At 40.7% G+C, this 17,352-nt stretch overlaps 1 protein-coding gene across 1 annotated transcript; it reads right to left on the bottom strand.

The window, feature by feature from the left end:
- Positions 1-344: 344 nt before the first annotated feature.
- On the bottom strand, positions 345-16,000 carry CDX4 (caudal type homeobox 4; the record flags this gene model as incomplete). The annotated part of the gene is made up of 3 exons (XM_083485357.1): positions 15,455-16,000; positions 2,161-2,306; positions 345-599 (listed from the first exon to the last, which is right to left on the bottom strand). Exons 1-3 carry the CDS (start codon positions 15,918-15,920, stop codon positions 345-347), a joined length of 867 nt encoding a protein of 288 aa, XP_083341483.1. The 5' UTR covers positions 15,921-16,000.
- Positions 16,001-17,352: the final 1,352 nt, after the last annotated feature.

The raw sequence follows: 17,352 nt of genomic DNA, 5'->3' as shown, positions 1-17,352 counted from the left end.
TCAAGCAAAGTATGGGGCTGCAGATTTGGGGCATTTATTCCAAAAAAGTTTTTCCGGCCATAACCCCCTTTCTCTCTGCCCCTATTTCCAGACCACCTTTGCAGTCAAGAACACAAGGTTCCCAAAGAGATTTTGCCATATCACAAGTGACCTTGCCAAAGGATGTTTTGCTGTTTTCTCCCAGGCCTTGATGTGATGTGAAGTTCTCAGTATTTTACAAATGGCTGTTGTGATGCTGGGGCTGCAGAGTTGGGTCTCTTGCAAACAGCTTTGACATTCCCGTTGTGAACTGTAGTGCTCCATGTACCCATGCTTTATCATGTTCTTCCTTTAACGCAATGACCTTACTGAGATGCCACAACTTGCTGGAGATTTCCATTGTGCTGTAAGCCATTCATTGGAAGAGGAGCAGGTGGTGGAGGTGGTGGGAATAAAGTACCAGCCATTTCTGAATGAGTCTGTGGGTCAGGCATTGGGATGGGACTCATTGAACCTGAGTCACTCTGGATGGAACTGAGGCTGCTGCCATCAAAACTTGTCATTTTCTTCTTCATTAATTTTCTTTCTTTGGCTCTTCGGTTCTGGAACCAGATTTTTACCTACAAGGGCAAATAATATAATGGTTTCAGTTGCTTACCACTAAATTATAAATGCATATGTCCTTCTTTGTATGCCTTTCTCTAATTAAATCACTGGGAAGGTGTGTGTTGCACATTTGGGTCCAATGTGAGGGGCAGCAAAACAACAAAATGGATGTATTTGCCACCCTTTACATTTGTTGGCAGACTGTGACATCTGACAGAAAGGGACATACATTGTGCTTCTAAGAAGTTGTGTGCAATGTGTCTGTGCAAGCAAGCAGTGCCATCTTTAGTACCCTCACCTAGCGTTACAGATGTACCACCCTCATTAGATAGATAGATAATACTTTATTCGGCTATAAGCCCACCAGGTAAAACCAATCAGTAAATAAAATAGCATTTTACATTCTAAAATATCAACTAAACTAATTAACTTTTGAGTGAACTTACTCAAATTCTGGTGGCATCTTGTGCCACCAAGATGGCACCGCTTCTAGATATGCTTTCTGTTCATGTGTCTTAACAACTGGATACTCTTGCCCAGTGCTTTTTTTCTTAAAAAATGTTTTTTCCTACTCATATTGAAATACTGCTCCTCAATGAGGCAAAACATAGATTCACAAAATGTTTAGGGGTATGCATACCCCATGTACCCCCAGAAAAAAGCACTGCTCTTGCCTCCCAGGCTCTGCGAGAGATATTATATGGGCAAGACAAACTAAGTCCAAGTGAATCAGAAGTTGAGAGAATTACAGTATTGCCTGATATTGAAATGAGGGGGCAGGTATGTAGTGTGCTACTAATTCTTACTGTGAGAATAGTAGTGTTATCAAACACACAATAGTCTTCCCATTTTTGAAATACTGAAAGATATCTTACATGCCTGCCATGAAAAGCTTCATCCAATGACTCCTGCATATCAAACTACTGTTAAAGAGGCAGGAGCAGGCTGTGCTGATTGTTCTCTGATAAGTTGGCAACAACTTGGGGAGAGTGGGACTCATCCAGTAGTTCAGCACAGAGCATGTACTTTGCATGCATAAAGGCTCAGATTCAGTCTCTGGCACAGGTGGCAAGTAATGGGAAAGTTCCCTACTGCTGCCTCTCAGGGTAAAGGGTGAGATAAACAGTGTGACCTGGTCTAAGGTACATTCCTATCTTTCCAACCTTAATGCAGCCTTTGCTGATGCTGTCCAGGTATGTTGGATGACAACTCCGATCAACCACAGCCAGCATGCTAGTTAGCTTTTCTTAAAGCATACTTCATGCATTCCACAAGTTTTCACTCCCATTTCAAGCTTAAAACCTTAAAAATAACCATAGAGTCACCGTTTCAAAATCTGAGCAAAGACTCAATAAGGTGTGCTTAATACCTTGTTCATGGCAATTTTTGTCTATTTATAAATAATAAAACATTTAGACCACTTATTTATAAAACATTATTAAAGTAAATAGTCATGGTGAGTTGAACTGAGCCATTTTACACATACCTCCCTTGAAAGCTTTGCAGTTTTTGTTTTAACACCACCCAAATTTGGTCCAGTAATTTACCTCTTTTGTATTAGAAACCATACTCTACCTGTCTCTCTGAAAGTCTCAGGTTTGCAGCAAGTTCAGACTTTCTCCTGATTGTAATATATCTATTGTAATGAAATTCCTTCTCTAGTTCTAATCGCTGATGATCTGTGTAAACAACACGGTACTTCTCTCTTGTTCTTGTTTTACCTGTTCAGAAAAAAAAAACAAAAACAAAATACGCATAGGTATTTCTAAACCAGAAAATTTGGCGTGTCTCATGTTTGTGTCTTGATTGACTGAAATACAGATGTATACATATATTCTGGAGAGTGCCAGGATACACACTCCTGCATACTCTCGCTTTCTTGACAGTAGTAGTTTGTATGTGTATACATTCCTGCATTGCAGGGGGTTGGACTAGATGACCCTTTGGGTCCCTTCCAGCTCTACCATTCTATGTATGTTGTCCTAATAATGAACTATACAGAGAGAGAAATAAAGGGGGTGTGACTGTGCTTCTTGATTTCTCTGTGACTTTCAGTACCACTGATGATGGTATCCTTCTGGACTGACTCAGAATGGGAATTGAGGGCCCTGTGTCCCAGGGGTTCGAATCCTACCTAAGGGGACAAATAGTAGTGGTAGAGTGCTTTCTGGCTTCCTGGCAGTTACGCTAGGTGCTGCAGGGCACTGTTGTATCCCCAATACTATCCTTCCTTCCTTCCTTCCTTCCTTCCTTCCTTCCTTCCTTCCTTCCTTCTTTCTTTCTTTCTTTCTTTCTTTCTTTCTTTCTTTCTTTCTTTCTTTCTTTCTTTTTCTTTAATATACTGCCCTTCACCTGAGGATCACAAGGCGGTTAACAATATAAAAACACAACAAATACATAAGATAGTAACAAACAAAAACAATGATCCCACCACCACCAACACACAGTTGAAAAGGCCATAGATTGTTTAACTAGCCAAAGGTTGGGGAGAAGAGGAATGTTTTCCCTGGCGCCTAAGGATTTGTAACAAATGTGGCAGGCAATCCTTCTTGTGGAGAGCATTCCACAATATTCTACATAAAGAATAGCATTCTATCCCCTGTGTGATTTAATATCTATATGAAGCTACTGTGGCCAGCCATTTGGAGTTTTGTGTTAAGGTGCCATCAGTACGTTGATGACACTCAGCTCTATTTCTCCATAACATCTGAAGTAGGAGATGTCATGTAGGCTTTGGACTGGTGTTGGGATGAGGTGAGATAAGCTAAGCTTGAATCCTGGCAAGATGGAGGCACTGGGTGAGTGGTTCCTGTGGCTGAGAATATGGGCTATTGTTGCGTTCCTTGACATGGTTATTCTCCCCTTGAAGAAGCAGGTACACAGTGTAGCAAATGCTTCTGGATCCAGTGCAAGTCACTGGAGGCTCCAATAGCCTTAGTGGCTAGAAGCACCTTTTACCAACTGTGAATGGGGTGACAGCTACAGCCATTCCTCAACCTGCAGAGCTTGACCACAATAGTTCCAGCACTGGTGACTTCAAAGTTGGATTACTGCAGTGCACTCTTTGTGGGGCTTCCCTGGAACCTGATCCAGAAGCTACAGTTTGTGAAGAATTCTCCAGCATGGTTGCTTACAGGAGTTAGATCCTGTCTGCATACACTTCTCTTCAGATCTGCACTGGTTTCCCATTTGAAACCGGGCCAGTTTCAAGGGGTTACAATTACAGTAGTCGCTTAATAGCTCGGGACCAGTTCACTGTTCTCTTTTTGGTGTCAGTCAAATACATTTTTGTTTGGGAAAGCCTATCTAGAAATGTAGAAGTTACATGTGTTTCATTTATTTTTAGCTTTTGTTGATTTTAATAAACATTTGAATGTTTTCCAACACCTGCTTTAAACCTATATATATATATATATATATATATATATATATATATATATATATGTATGTATGTATTTTTGTAAATCGGTTTTCTTACTATCAAGAGGATTTAATTTTTATTAACTGAAAATAAACAATTTCATGGATAGCTTAGTGGGTTATAGCTGATAATGCCAAGGTTGAAGGTTCGATCCCCATATGGGACAGCTGCATATTCCTACATTGTAGGGGATTGGACTAGATGATCCTCAGGGTCCCTTCCATCTCTACAATTCTCTGACTAAATATTTCTTTCTCAACTTTGTTTGTTTGTTTGTTGCATTTATACCCTGCCCTTTTGGGGGGTGGGGGAATCTCCCAGGGCAACTTACCAAGCTCAGTACTAATACAGTTCCTGTCCTTAGGCTCAAGACATTGACACACTAGGGAAAATGAACGGGCAGGGAAAGGGAAAAACAAGCTCAAGCATGGGCTCTTCATGTTATAGTTCTTAGCAAACTGTTATATAGGTTATTTCTGTCTTGCCTTTTGAAAAAGAGTAGTTACTCCTCTGCTCCTGGATCTGATTGGTTTGGGTGGAGGGTGGGGGTGCAAGAAGCACTTCCTGCCCCTCCACTGAACCAATCAGATCCAGGAGCAGAGCAGGTGACTGTATCACTTTTATTGCCCACTCTTCATCCAAGGGCCCCCATGATGGGATACGTAAAAGCAACAGCACATTGAAGCAGCAGAAAGAGCGGATTGTCACCCCACCTCACCTCTCCAAAAGCCTAGGCAAGGAAGTGCATCTTGACCTGTTGACAAAAGCTGTACAAAGTCGGTACAAGTTATACCTCAGAGGGTGATCCCCACTTTGGTGCTTCTGTTGAAAAGGCCCTCTAACACAGTGTGGAAAAATTAGCAGTTAAACCTGGTAATTATAGATGTACTCAGTGCTCCAATGAGAATAGCAATGTCTCCATTACATTTTTATAGGTGTCTATAAAGGCTTGAGTGGGATGCACTATTTGAACTAGTCCTAAATTGTTTAATCATTCTACAAACCCTTTTAATACTGGCCCTCAAGACTCTCCTCAGGCTGCCCTCAGGACTTCCTAAGCCACAACCCTCAGCAGCCCTGCTCCATACCCTGTCTGGAAGGTGTCCTTGATCTCTGATAATGCCTCTTGACTGCCAAACTGAAAAATAGAGAGGGGTGTGTGGGTGTATGTAGAAACAAGCCTATGGTTCAAAGGCACAATTTACATTTGTTCCTCTGTCTACTTTTATCTGAGGCCCCACTCACCACTGTCACAACAAAACCAGCCCTGCAAGAAGAGAATGTGACTCTGTAAAAGGTTCACCATTCATGCTTTCCCTAGTTCTTTACAATTAGTACCACTGCTTTACTTACTCAATATCATAAGGCAAATAGGGTACTATCTAGCCAAAATGAAGCACATTTGATCTGTTTGCTATGAGAAAGTTAAACATGTCCTCAAGCTCTGTGTGGATTCTGCCTGTGGATCTTGGTATTGTCTCAGATCATGCGTAAAGTTATTCTTCTTGAGGGAAACATTCAAACTCTACCTGCTTTTAAATAAGCAAGGAATTGTATGTACAAAACAACTTGTTGCAATTTGCCACAGTTACCTAATTTTCAGACTTTGTTTTGCTTGTACAGTTTGTACAACCGGCCCCAGAAAAGTCAATATGTATTCCATTGAAATAAACAGGACTTAAATGTGCTTTATTTGGGCTGAATTGTATTTTGCGTTTTTAAAGAAAACAATTGGAACATTGTCCCATTCATTGCTGTATGTGTGTGTTTGGGGCACGTGGCGGGGGAATATAGTGATTCCCAGTGGTTTCTTGGGCTCTAGCCCCTTTTTAAAAAAACAGGTGAGAAAAGTTTTTGTTGTATCTTGTTTCAAAATTAATTATTACAATGTGCAAATGTGAGGGCAGAGCCATTTAAGTGTTCATTTGTAATCTTTTGTGGAAATCAGGCTGTTCTAAATGCCACGAAACTACTCACCTGATGTTTGACCTGTATTAGGATACTCCTGTTATTCTACCAGTCTGTGACTCAGCCTGAGTATTGTGTGGGATGGGAAGGGGGTGGGGGAAGTTTTCCTATTGGCCATAAAATTCACAGAGTGTTTCTTTTGAACACAATAAAAGCAAAGATCGGGCCTCTTTATTTGCTGTGAAAATTGTCACTCTTTCCGGCAGTATAACTGCTAAATAAAAGGAAGAGAAGGAAGAGACAGGGATGCACATCAAAGCTGGAAGAGGTGTCAAAAGAGGGTCTGTTGCTTGACATGGCAGAGAGGCCTCTGAACTGAAGACAATGGATGGAAGGGGCAAGACATGGCGGGGTGGGGGATGCTCAGACCTCACAGCTAGTTTACAAAGCAAAATAAATTAGCATGAAAACTGCCTCTGGCTCACCCTGTCCTCCTTGCTTGAGAGTTGCTCCTGTTTTACATCATTAACATCCTCTTTGTCACATGAATTAGTCTATGTCTGTGACTTCTGCAGGGTGATAAAAAAGAGGCCATGTTGATATTCTCGTTTGTGTGATGGGGACACAGTTCTAATTATACACATTAAATCTACTTCAAAGCAACAAAGAAATGGTCCTGGGCAAAAATGTGAACGAGATCTGAAGCTCAACTGTTAGCATAGTGACTGATGTAATTGTTAAACTTATTATAGAAGTGGGGGATACGCAAATCTAGCCTTATTTTGGGTTGTATTCAAGTAAGTCCTACTTAGAGCAGACCCACTGAAATTAATGGGCTTAAACTAGGTACATCCATTAATTTTAATGGTTATACTTTGAATAAAACATATTTGAATACAGTCCATTGTTTTAACCACTTAATTCAAGGATAGGGAAATTGTGGGCCTCCAGCTCCCATCACCATCTCATCACTCCCATCACCATTGGCCATGCTGGCTGGGGTTGATGGGGGTTGGAATTCCAGCACTGTCTGGAGGGCCAAAGGCCTATCTTAGTCCTCATTTCCTTGAAACAAAGCTTTATAATGTTTGACTCTCATTCACTGCTTGGTATATGAGTCTCTCTTACCCATCCCTTATTTATCCCTCCACAGTCAAAGTTTTAAAGGGTTTTACTGTCATTTGCTTATGCTATTCTGTGAGGTGCCATGTACCTTCATGGTATTAAATAACTGATATAGGACACAATCCTGTGGCAGATTCTTCTGAGCAAGCTCCCTTAAAATGAACAGCAGCTGTGGAAGAAGAGCTAACATAATATGAGGTCTTCATGGAGAATTGCACTCTTAGCTTGTTGATAAATGGAAGTGTATGGAGGTGGGCACCATCTCCTTATACTTTCTGCTTTCATGCCCTTTTCTCCAAATTAGACTACTGCAATGGGCTGTGCATGAGGCTGGCACTGAAGACTACTTGGGAAATGTAGCTGTTCCCCCCAAAAAATAGAGTACTATATTGCTGGGCAGCAATATATACAGTGGTACCTCTGGTTACAAACTTAATTCATTCCAGAGGTCCATTCTTAACCTGAACCATTCTTAACCTGAGGTACCACTTTAGCTAACGGGGCCTCCTGCTGCTGCCACCACGCAATTTCTGTTCTCATTCTGAGGTAAAGTTCTTAACCCGATGCTAACTTCTGGGTTAGCAGAGACTGTAACCTGAACTGTTTGTAACCCAAGGTGTTTGTAACCCGAGGTACCACTGTATTGCCAATTTTGGAGCTTAACTTATTGTCTGTTTCTGAGCACAATTCATTGTGCTGTTGGTTTTAATCTTTAAAGCACTATTGTTTTAACAATTTTTATATGTGCAGTTGTTTTAGCTGAAATTTGTTTTCATTGTATTGTGAAATTGCTTTTATGTATTGCATAAGAAGCTATTAATAAATTAAATTGGTAATAAAACAATAGAATATCTCTGAGGCTGCCTACATCCACATGTGTCTGCTGACAGGTTAAGATAAATCTTAAGAGATGAGGCCAGTGCCCGATTTACGTATAAGCTAAACAAGCTAAAGCTTAGGGCCCCATTCTCATGGGACCCCCCCCCAAATTTTACATTTCCAAAATATAAGATAAAAAACAATTAAAATAAAACCTACATACAGCAACAAGTGTTTTGTGTTGTGCAGGCTCCTATGATGTAAGTAATGGGCCCCGCCTGCTAGACTGCTCCCTAAAATATCACTGGTTAGATACCTATTAGGTCCCTAAATTACCATATAGCATATATTCAACACAAAAAGCAGTGACAATTTGTTGTTGACAAAGGACAGCTGGACATATAAAGGGCCCCATTACCTTCAGTAGCTTAGGGCCTCATCAAACCTAAATCCGGCCCTGGATGAAGCAGATAGAGACCAGGTAGAGTGACATTTTGGTGTTAGCACACTCTCTCTGCAGTTTTCTCACCAAAACACTGCCTTTTCCTTATCAGGCAAAGACTTTTATTTACCCAGACATTTTCAATGGTCTCAGGTTTACAATTATGTAGCTCCTGGGAGGGTGCCCCAAAGGCTATAGGAAGCACCAGTTCTCTCTCCCAACGGAGAAAGAGATTCCGCCCCAGACAGGGAGAGCTGGTGTAAGGGAACCCAAACATGAACCCAAACTTGCCCTCCCAATATTAGAGGAGTGCTGGGATGGACCAAGCAAAAGCTCAGATCCAACAGCTTCCCACTCCAGTTAATGCCTCTAGGTAACTACGTTAGCCCTAGATTTTATTTCCTTCCCACTGTTTCCAGCAGGACAAAAGATGTATTTATTCTACATTTATTCTTACATTTATATTCTACTTTTCCTCCAATGATCTCAAGCTGCTGTACCTTCCCCATTTTAGCCTCACAACACTCCTGTGGGGTAGTGCAGTAGAGACTGATTGCCCCAAGGTCACCCAGTGAGTTTCATGGCTGAGTTGGGGTTTAAACTCAGGTCTTCCAGCTCCTCGTCTTTAACCACACTGGCTCTATATTGGCTATTTAAAAAAATTAAAGGACAAGAGCGCAGCTGTGGCCCATCGTACCAGGTGGTGTGCAGGAGGGCATTGGATAAGGTGGATGAATAATCTTCAGTAGTTCTCTCCTCCACCTTTGCACCACCCCTTCTGTACTATAAGGGTTGTATTCAACTTACTTTTACAGTGTAGATCCATTGAAATAAGTGACGATGAATAACTTGGTTTTATTAATTTCAGTGGGTCTACTCTGAGCACAAAAGCGTTTTGTTTTTTAAAAATTGAGTTTCACATATTACGACTGACAGTTTCCTTTTATTTTTCTTACAGCTAATAATACACAACCACCAAAATCAAATCATCAACCCGGAGAGTTATGGGAAGGATGCAAACCAAAGCAAAGTATCATTTTCCTTAAATTACATGTTCTCAGGCCCGCTTTAGGATTACATCCCTAATCTACCTTTTAATCTGTCCGTAGACCTGATTGCATATAGTGATTCTTAAGTTGTTCTGCTTCTTGACTGATTTTTTTTATAACTGTGGTTCTTAAAATTTGTTCTACAATTGGTATGCAGCACTGGAAAATTTATCTTAAAACATATTATAAAATCGTAAATTTATTTTGCAGATTCCTCTCCCACATTTTCTCAGGCTGTGTCTTAAATTAATATTACTTTTTTTTATCACTCAGTCTCATGTAGGTCTTTAAGGCAAATATATATATATATACATGGGACGCGGGTGGCGCTGTGGGTAAAACCTCAGCGCCTAGGACTTGCAGATCGTATGGTTGGCAGTGCAAATCCCCGCGACAGGGTGAGCTCCTGTTGCTCGCCCCTTGCTCCTGCCCACCTAGCAGTTCGAAAGCACTCTTAAGTGCAAGTAGATAAATAGGTACCGCTTTATAGCGGGAAGGTAAATGGCGTTTCCGTGTGCTGCGCTGGTGCTGGTTCGCCAGAGCAGATTTGTCATGCTGGCCACGTGATCCGGAAGTGTCTGCAGACAGCGCTGGCCCCCGGCCTCTTAAGCGAGATGGGCGCGCAACCCCTGAGTTGGACACGACTGGCCCGTACGGGCAGGGGTACCTTTACTATATATTTATATATATTGACAGGGCGTGGGGGGTAGGCTGACCAATATTTGTCTTTTATGTATCTTGCCTTGACTCTCCTGTTTCCATGTTGCAGCTCTGGATTTGAATTGTTCTGAAAAAGAATGGTAGGAGAATATATACAATAGGCATCTATTGTATCTATACTTAGCATTTATGTAGCATTTTAGAGTGTTCATGTTGCCTCACATATTGTACATTGTCTCTTTAATATGTACAACAACCACACAAGGTAGGTCAGTATTAAAAGCATCCTCATTTTCAAGAAGAGAGATGGTGGTTTCCCTAGTGAATTCACGGCTGAGGAGGCAAGATTTGAAACAAGGACCTATCAGTTCACAATATTAATAGTGACTGCACAACAAAAATAAACAGAGACTTACAGCCAAGTCTCAGAGCATCTGCTTTGCATGCCAAGTGTTCCAGGTTCAATTCCAGGTAGGACTGGGAAATACTCCTCTCTGAAACCCTTGAGGGTTGCTATCAGTCACTGTAGAGGAAATACTAATCTAGATGGGCCAATCTGAAAAACGTTTGGGGGTAGATTGTTATGAGGGGCCCCACTTTAAATTGTATAATTCGGTATTTGAATGATTGTTATTAATAATTGTATTATAAATTGGTATTGTTATAATGAGGCTATTATTGGACTGTACTGTAATTGAAAACTAATAGAAATTTATTATAAAAAGTCAGTAGTCATCTATTTACACCAATCACATCACCCCCTATAATTTGCTAAGAGCGTTTTGGGAATTATAGCTCTATGAGTGGTAAACTGCAGCTCCCAGGATTCTTTGGGGAAAGCAATGAGTGCTAAAGTGGTATAAATGTGCTTTTAAACTTTCCACTTTCAGGAAACTCACTCTACATTTACCTTTCCGCCTATTGCAGAAAATTCTTGAGTGGGGTTGTGTTTGTATGCAGAGAGGAGGTTTGGTATCTACTAACAGACCTTTCAGTGATTTACAGTCTTTTTTAAATTATTTAACACAATTTATACACAGTACTACTTGATTGTAAACAAACAAACAAAATCCCTTTATTGTTTATTGTTTAGCAGTAGTAACAAGAGAAGTCCCTTCTCTTAAAAATTGGATTTCCTGAAACCGATAATGGATTAACAATCCCTGGAAATATTGCAGTAAGGCCTGCAAGAAAACAAAGGAGGGAGGGAAGGGCAATAGGAAGCACACACACATATATACACAATGCTAGCTCTTGACCTAATATCCATGGAACCCTGGTTTTTTGGACTGTGATTGTTACACCTAAACTGGGCCTCTTTATGCACTATTTTGCACCTGACTCTGTTTGGTGAACTTTAAGATTCTGGTAGAAAACAAAGCAGATCCCAGGGAAAAGACACAGACACAGCACATGGCACGGACCAAGTTTCTCCTCACCATGAGGCTGTACGTACCTTGAAAAAACCCATAAACCTCATACAGCAGCAGCAGAGGAAGATCTGGAGTGAAGTGAGCACGAGAGTGTAGGAAGTGTCCTGCTGGATCAGGCCAATGGCCCATCTAGTCCAGCATCCTGTTCTTACAGTGGCCAACTAGATACCCATGGGAAGCCTGCAAGCAGGACCTGAACTCCACAGTGCCTTCTCCATTGTGGCATGAGAAGGTGGCACCAGTAATGAAATGTGATGGCAAAAGGGTGGAGGTCCAACTGGTACAAACCAAAACAATAGGCTCTCTGCATTTGAAGGGGATATTTATTATTTAAAGGCAGGTCTGTTCTCTCTGGGCAAACATACTCCAAAAGAAGTGCTCAGCTTCTGGTCAAACTGTCTTGCAGAGAAAGCTAGCCAGTGTTAACACTCATCAAGGAACCCCTGATAAACTTCTTGAAAGCCCACAATACCCTTGAAAGCAGTTTGACAACCTCTGACCCAATACTTCTCTTTTCACAGGGGAGCATCTGCCACTGTTGGTGCTAAATACACTATATAAAGCAATTGAACCAAATAGGAGAAGTTTGGCCATCTGCTATGTTAACTACCAAGTCTTTGTAGCAGTATATGCTTGACAGAAAGTCAAAAATTTACAAGGCATGCATCATATTGGTTTTGTCATATTTGACAAATAAATCTGAAAGCTCTGACTGCTAACAGGCTAACAGATGACTTGATGTTGACCACAAACACAAAGTCTGTCTGCATGTGTCTACCTTGTTGTAGTGGCTATCTAAGACTGCAGCGGGCAGCACTTAGAAACTTAGCTCAGTAAAGACATTTTATAAGGAAACTGGTGAGAATTGGGTCAGATAACTAGCTCTAAAAGGTTCTGTTCTCAAGAGTATATACCAAGGGGGGGGGGGAATTGTGTTTCTAATTGGTTGTAGGTTCCATTTGGATTCTTTCCAGAAGATCCAATCTCTTTCTCAAGGTCAAAGCAGAGCTCAGCTCTGGAAAATAATAATAATCTAAAAAAATTGACAAGCTGCTTTCCAGAGTTAGTTATCACCTAATTCCGTATAGCACAGTGGAGGAAAAATGCTCAATAGTAACAATTTTTAAAATATGCTTTAACTGAGTGTTCTTGCCTTAATTGTTGGCCACTTGGATTCTGTACAAAGAAGAGCTGCTGATACTCCTGATGGTAGAGAGTATAGCATCCAAAAAGGGCATTTGAATAAGGACTTTGCTGCCAAATAACCTTAGGGCAGGTTCTATCAGCTGTCCCAATTTCTGGAAGCAAACAAGCACTGCTTTGTTGTGCACTGTTCATGAAATGTTCATGACATCTTGTTGGCTACTGCAGAAGACAGAATGTTGGACCAGGCAGCTCAATCGGTTCCTGTTTACAGGACAGTTCTTATATTATTAATTTGTTAGGTTCTAAAGGGCTCTAGCATGGTGTGTTTAATTTTAGTTAGAATTGTCTACCAATCTGGTTTTGCATTGTGAGACAGGAAGTGTTTATTTATCTTGAAGGCGCCACGAGACTCCTTGTTATTTTTGTTGCCACAGACTAAAACAGCTACCCCTCTGGAATTTGTTATTTTTGTTAACATCAAAATATAAGAAGAAAACTGCATTAGGCCAAAGGCCTGCCTCATTCAGCATCCTGTTCTCACAGTGGCCAATCAGATGCCTATGGGAAGCCAGCAAGCAACAGCAACTCTCACCACATGTGAATCCCAGCACCTGGTATTGGGACATACTGTCTCTGACACTGGAAGTAGAACATAGTTATTGATCTGGTGGCCATCACATTATTGGAGCAAATTCCACAGTTTAGCCGTGTGCTGTATGAAGACTTACTTTCTTTGTTGTTTCTTTCTTTCTTTGCAGACCAACACGGCTACCTATCTGTAACTTTCTTTGTTGTGTCTGGTTAGATATATCAGACAGATCTAATTGTTCTATTGTATGTGTAGGCTGGGCACTGACAAGGAGCCATGCAGCAATATTCTGTGCATGTTTGCTTGTAAGTAAAATTCCACCCTGTTTCAAATGTGGCTAACAGTGCAATCCTAATCATGTCTACTCATAAGCAAATCATATTAATTCAGAGGTCTTCCTAGGTAAATGGAGTTAAGATTGCAACCTTCAGCATGTGTAGGATTTGAGTCTCAGAGACTGAACTTCCAGAGAGGGGGACTGTGCTGAAACCTAAGAACAGCAACTCTAGGTACTTACATAGCAGCATTTTTAAAAGTCGGTGTGGCGGTTAGAGTGTTCGGGGAGATAAGGGTTCAAATCCTCACTCAGCTGGTTATTGCCTCTCAGCCTGGCCTCCTTCACAAGGTTTTTGTGAGGATAGAATGAGAAGGGAACCCATGAGTTCCTTTGACGGAAGGTGGGATATAATAAGAAGAGGCCTCAAAAGCAATGTAGAAAGTTATTTGAAAGTTATTTCAATAGAGACCTTTCCAGTAGCCTGTTTTTAGAGAGATACTTTACCACAATCCTTCACTTGGAAGAAATAATTTAAACCATTGATTAACCCCTTGAGATTTACGTGCCCCAGCATTCCATGAGGCTTGATTAACAGAAAGCCATAATATCACAGTTGAGCTCTTAGATGTTCAAATCACTGATCAGAGTTTCCTGTACTTTACATAATCAGCAAGGAGTAATATGTTTATGCTACTGTTTTCATAACCAAAGGATTCAATTGAAAGCTAAATACATTTAAGTTTTGCAGTACTTAACACCCCCCCCCCTTAATAGCACTATTGTTCTTTGAAGGATTGCCTGCAAAAGTGTGCCTGGATCATTTTGGGATCCTGGCATTATGCATTATGTTATGGAGCACCAGGTATTGCAGCAATTAACTTCCACGGTCTCTTAATAGCCGCGGTCAAACCACACAGTAGCTGTGTGGATTCTCTTTTTAATGCAGCACTTTAAAACCAGAATTTTGTTCTTCATTGTCCATAGTAGTATAATTACTGAGTGTTTAGTAATCTGGCAGTTGCCTCCTCACACACACACCCCGCCAACACCTTTATTCTAGTCCATTATCTAACAAATATTTTCCTGGAGCTCCGAGATATATTTTATACAATTTTTATTTCACCAGCTTACTATTGAAACTCCTATGAAAAGATCAAGCTGGTTGTGTGTGTTAGATCCCTGCAGCCTCTGAGCATGCCTAGCATTTTAAAGTGAAGGATGACCTTTCATCTACTGTTTCCATTTGAAGTGTTAATGCATGAAACCCTATAAATTGAACATATAACCATGGTGTGATGCTGCAGACCTCCCTCTCATGTAGAACTCAGAAGATGTGAAGCTTTATGTGAATATACCTTTCCTCTTCAAGACCATTTTAGTTTTTCAGTCATACAAGTGTGTAGAAAATGTGAGAAGCTTACTTTTAAATGAGCCATATATTCAATTACAGTGCTACCAAAACAGCGTGTTTCAGTCTGTTGTCCTATATGGGAGTAAGACTTAATTCCTATAAACAGGCATAAGGTTATGTTGAATATTTTTTAAAAAATATTTGCCGGATTATCTCATTTAAAAGGCTTTGGGTAATAACAAACTAAACCATACTCAAAGTAGACCCATTGAAATCAATTAACGTAAGTCATGCTCAGAGTGCCCCCATTGAAATCATTCACTTTAAGTCCATTTATTTCAGTGAATCTCTTTAAGTATGACTTAGATGGATATTACCCCAGTTCACTTTCAATTAAAAATTCTCTTATCCCGCTCCCTAAAACCCGTTTCTGCACATTGCATGTGGTGATTATTTCATTATATTTGATCTTTCATGGATGTCAGAAGGACAATAAATCAAATTTGTACAAAAGCATAGACAACGTCTAGGGAAGCAATCTTTTTCATCTTGAGCAAGAGTTTTGTATTCCCTTGCAGAGGTGTGTGGGTGAGATGGCACAGAATAATGCTAGAGATTTCCGTGTATAGGTTAGTCCTCGCCAACATACCTGTTGAAGTGGATTGGACTGTTTTCCTCATCCATTCGTAAGAGCTGTGTCTTTGACTGTGGGGAGAGATTTGCTCTGTATTGATTGTATTTACAGAAGGTAAAGCCCCCGATCCAGCGGGATTCAAGGAGTTGTAATCAGCAGAACTATAGGAAACCTGCCCGGGAGATGATCCATTCATTTGCGTAGCGGTCACAGTGTTGGAAGGTGCTGGGCCATAAGCATTCCAGTCTTCCCTTTGCAGGCCATAATGTGCTCCCCAAGCCCCTGAAGGTTGTCCACGGTGGTCTATATTTTGCATTGGATGGTATCCCATGTAATCTGCGTAGGGTGTTGTGGAGGCAAAGTTTTGTGCCGGCAGGTTGTTGTTGTTGTTGTTGCTGCTGCTGCTGCTGTTGCACCTTACGGATCCTGGATACATGCTGCCTTCTTTTTCCAAAAGATAACTCACATACATGATGCTCATACCCTAGCTTTGTCCTGCCAAGGCATCCTGCTTCTACTCCTTTGATGTCACACCCCCTCCTCTTTCTCTCACTCTCTTTTTCTAGCCCCAACTGGCTCTATGAATGACTCATGCTAGCCCTGAGGTCTCTTTACTACACATGATTAACAATAGTATTACCAGGTGCTGGGCCAACAGTTTACTAAGGTTCTATCTGATGTCACACATAACTGGCTGCTCTCAAGCAACATTTGCATTCAAATGAAGGGTTAGCCATCCCAACAACCCCACCTTGCTGCCAATTTGGGTGCTTCCTTTCTCACAGATGCTCCATGTCCTGACCTACTGGTTTCCCAAATCCCCAGACAGAGAGGGCACAGATTCCACACACTTATTTATTTATGCAAAAATAAAATAAATAAGAACAACAAGTATCTTATTCCATCACAAATGAGTTATGTATGCACTTGCTGTGTCAGACTAACACATCTGTCCCTCTAGAATTTGTTTTGTCAGTTGCAGCAAAAAGAGTCAAGGAGAGTCTTGTAGCATCTTAAAATCAACTGCTTTATTTTGGCACAACCTGTTGTCGACTGTACAACCTCTGGCATCAGACAAAGTGGATTCTTTTCTGTGAAAGGTTATGTATGCCACAATACAATGCTTAGACTACACGGTAGGAAAGCTTCCACTGAAATATACTGGAGATTTGAATAAGGCCATCTGATAAGCAAGTTCATTTTTTTGGACAACTCTTGGGCTGGGATATTGCTTAGGGGCTTTTGTTGAGCTGAGGGTTGTTGCTGTTATTGATATTAAATTTTTGTATCTTTATTTTGAATCTTTATTATGATGTATGTGGAAAATTGTTCCATTTGATTGTGCACTTTTTGATGTTTTATTTACTGTTTATGACAACTTTTGCTGTGTTTTGAATTGTATAACTTTTTTCACTTTGAAAGCCACCTTGAACATTGTTTATATTGTGGAAAGGCGGCATACAAATAAAATGATGTATGTAGGTATTTATGTATGTAGTGCTTTTTCTGGGAGTACACATTTTGTGAATCTTTGAACTTTTGTCCATTTACTGTATTTATTTTTCTAGATTTGAACTATAAAATGGGGATTTTCTTGAGTCAAAATGAGAGTACCCCTAAACATTTCTTAAAGAAAAAAATCACTGCCCCTAAACATTTTGTGAATCTACGTTTTGCCTCATTGAGGGGCAGTATTTCAATATGAGTAGGAAAATGAGAGTACCCCTAAACATTTTAAATAGAAAAAAGCACTGTATGTATGTATATATCATTTTCTTCTGAAAATGGTAATCTTCTTTGCTATGTCAGAGGAGTGTGTCACAGCGGCGTAGCGTGGGGGGTGCAGGGGGCCCCGGCCGCACCGGGCGCAACACCTGGGGGTTAGGGTTAGGGGGGCACAAATCCACGGGTTA

This window comes from Podarcis liolepis (genome assembly GCF_965112155.1).
Source record: "Podarcis liolepis genome assembly, chromosome: Z".
NCBI classification, from domain to species: domain Eukaryota; kingdom Metazoa; phylum Chordata; class Lepidosauria; order Squamata; family Lacertidae; genus Podarcis; species Podarcis liolepis.
This window is presented reverse-complemented; position numbering and strand designations above follow the sequence as displayed.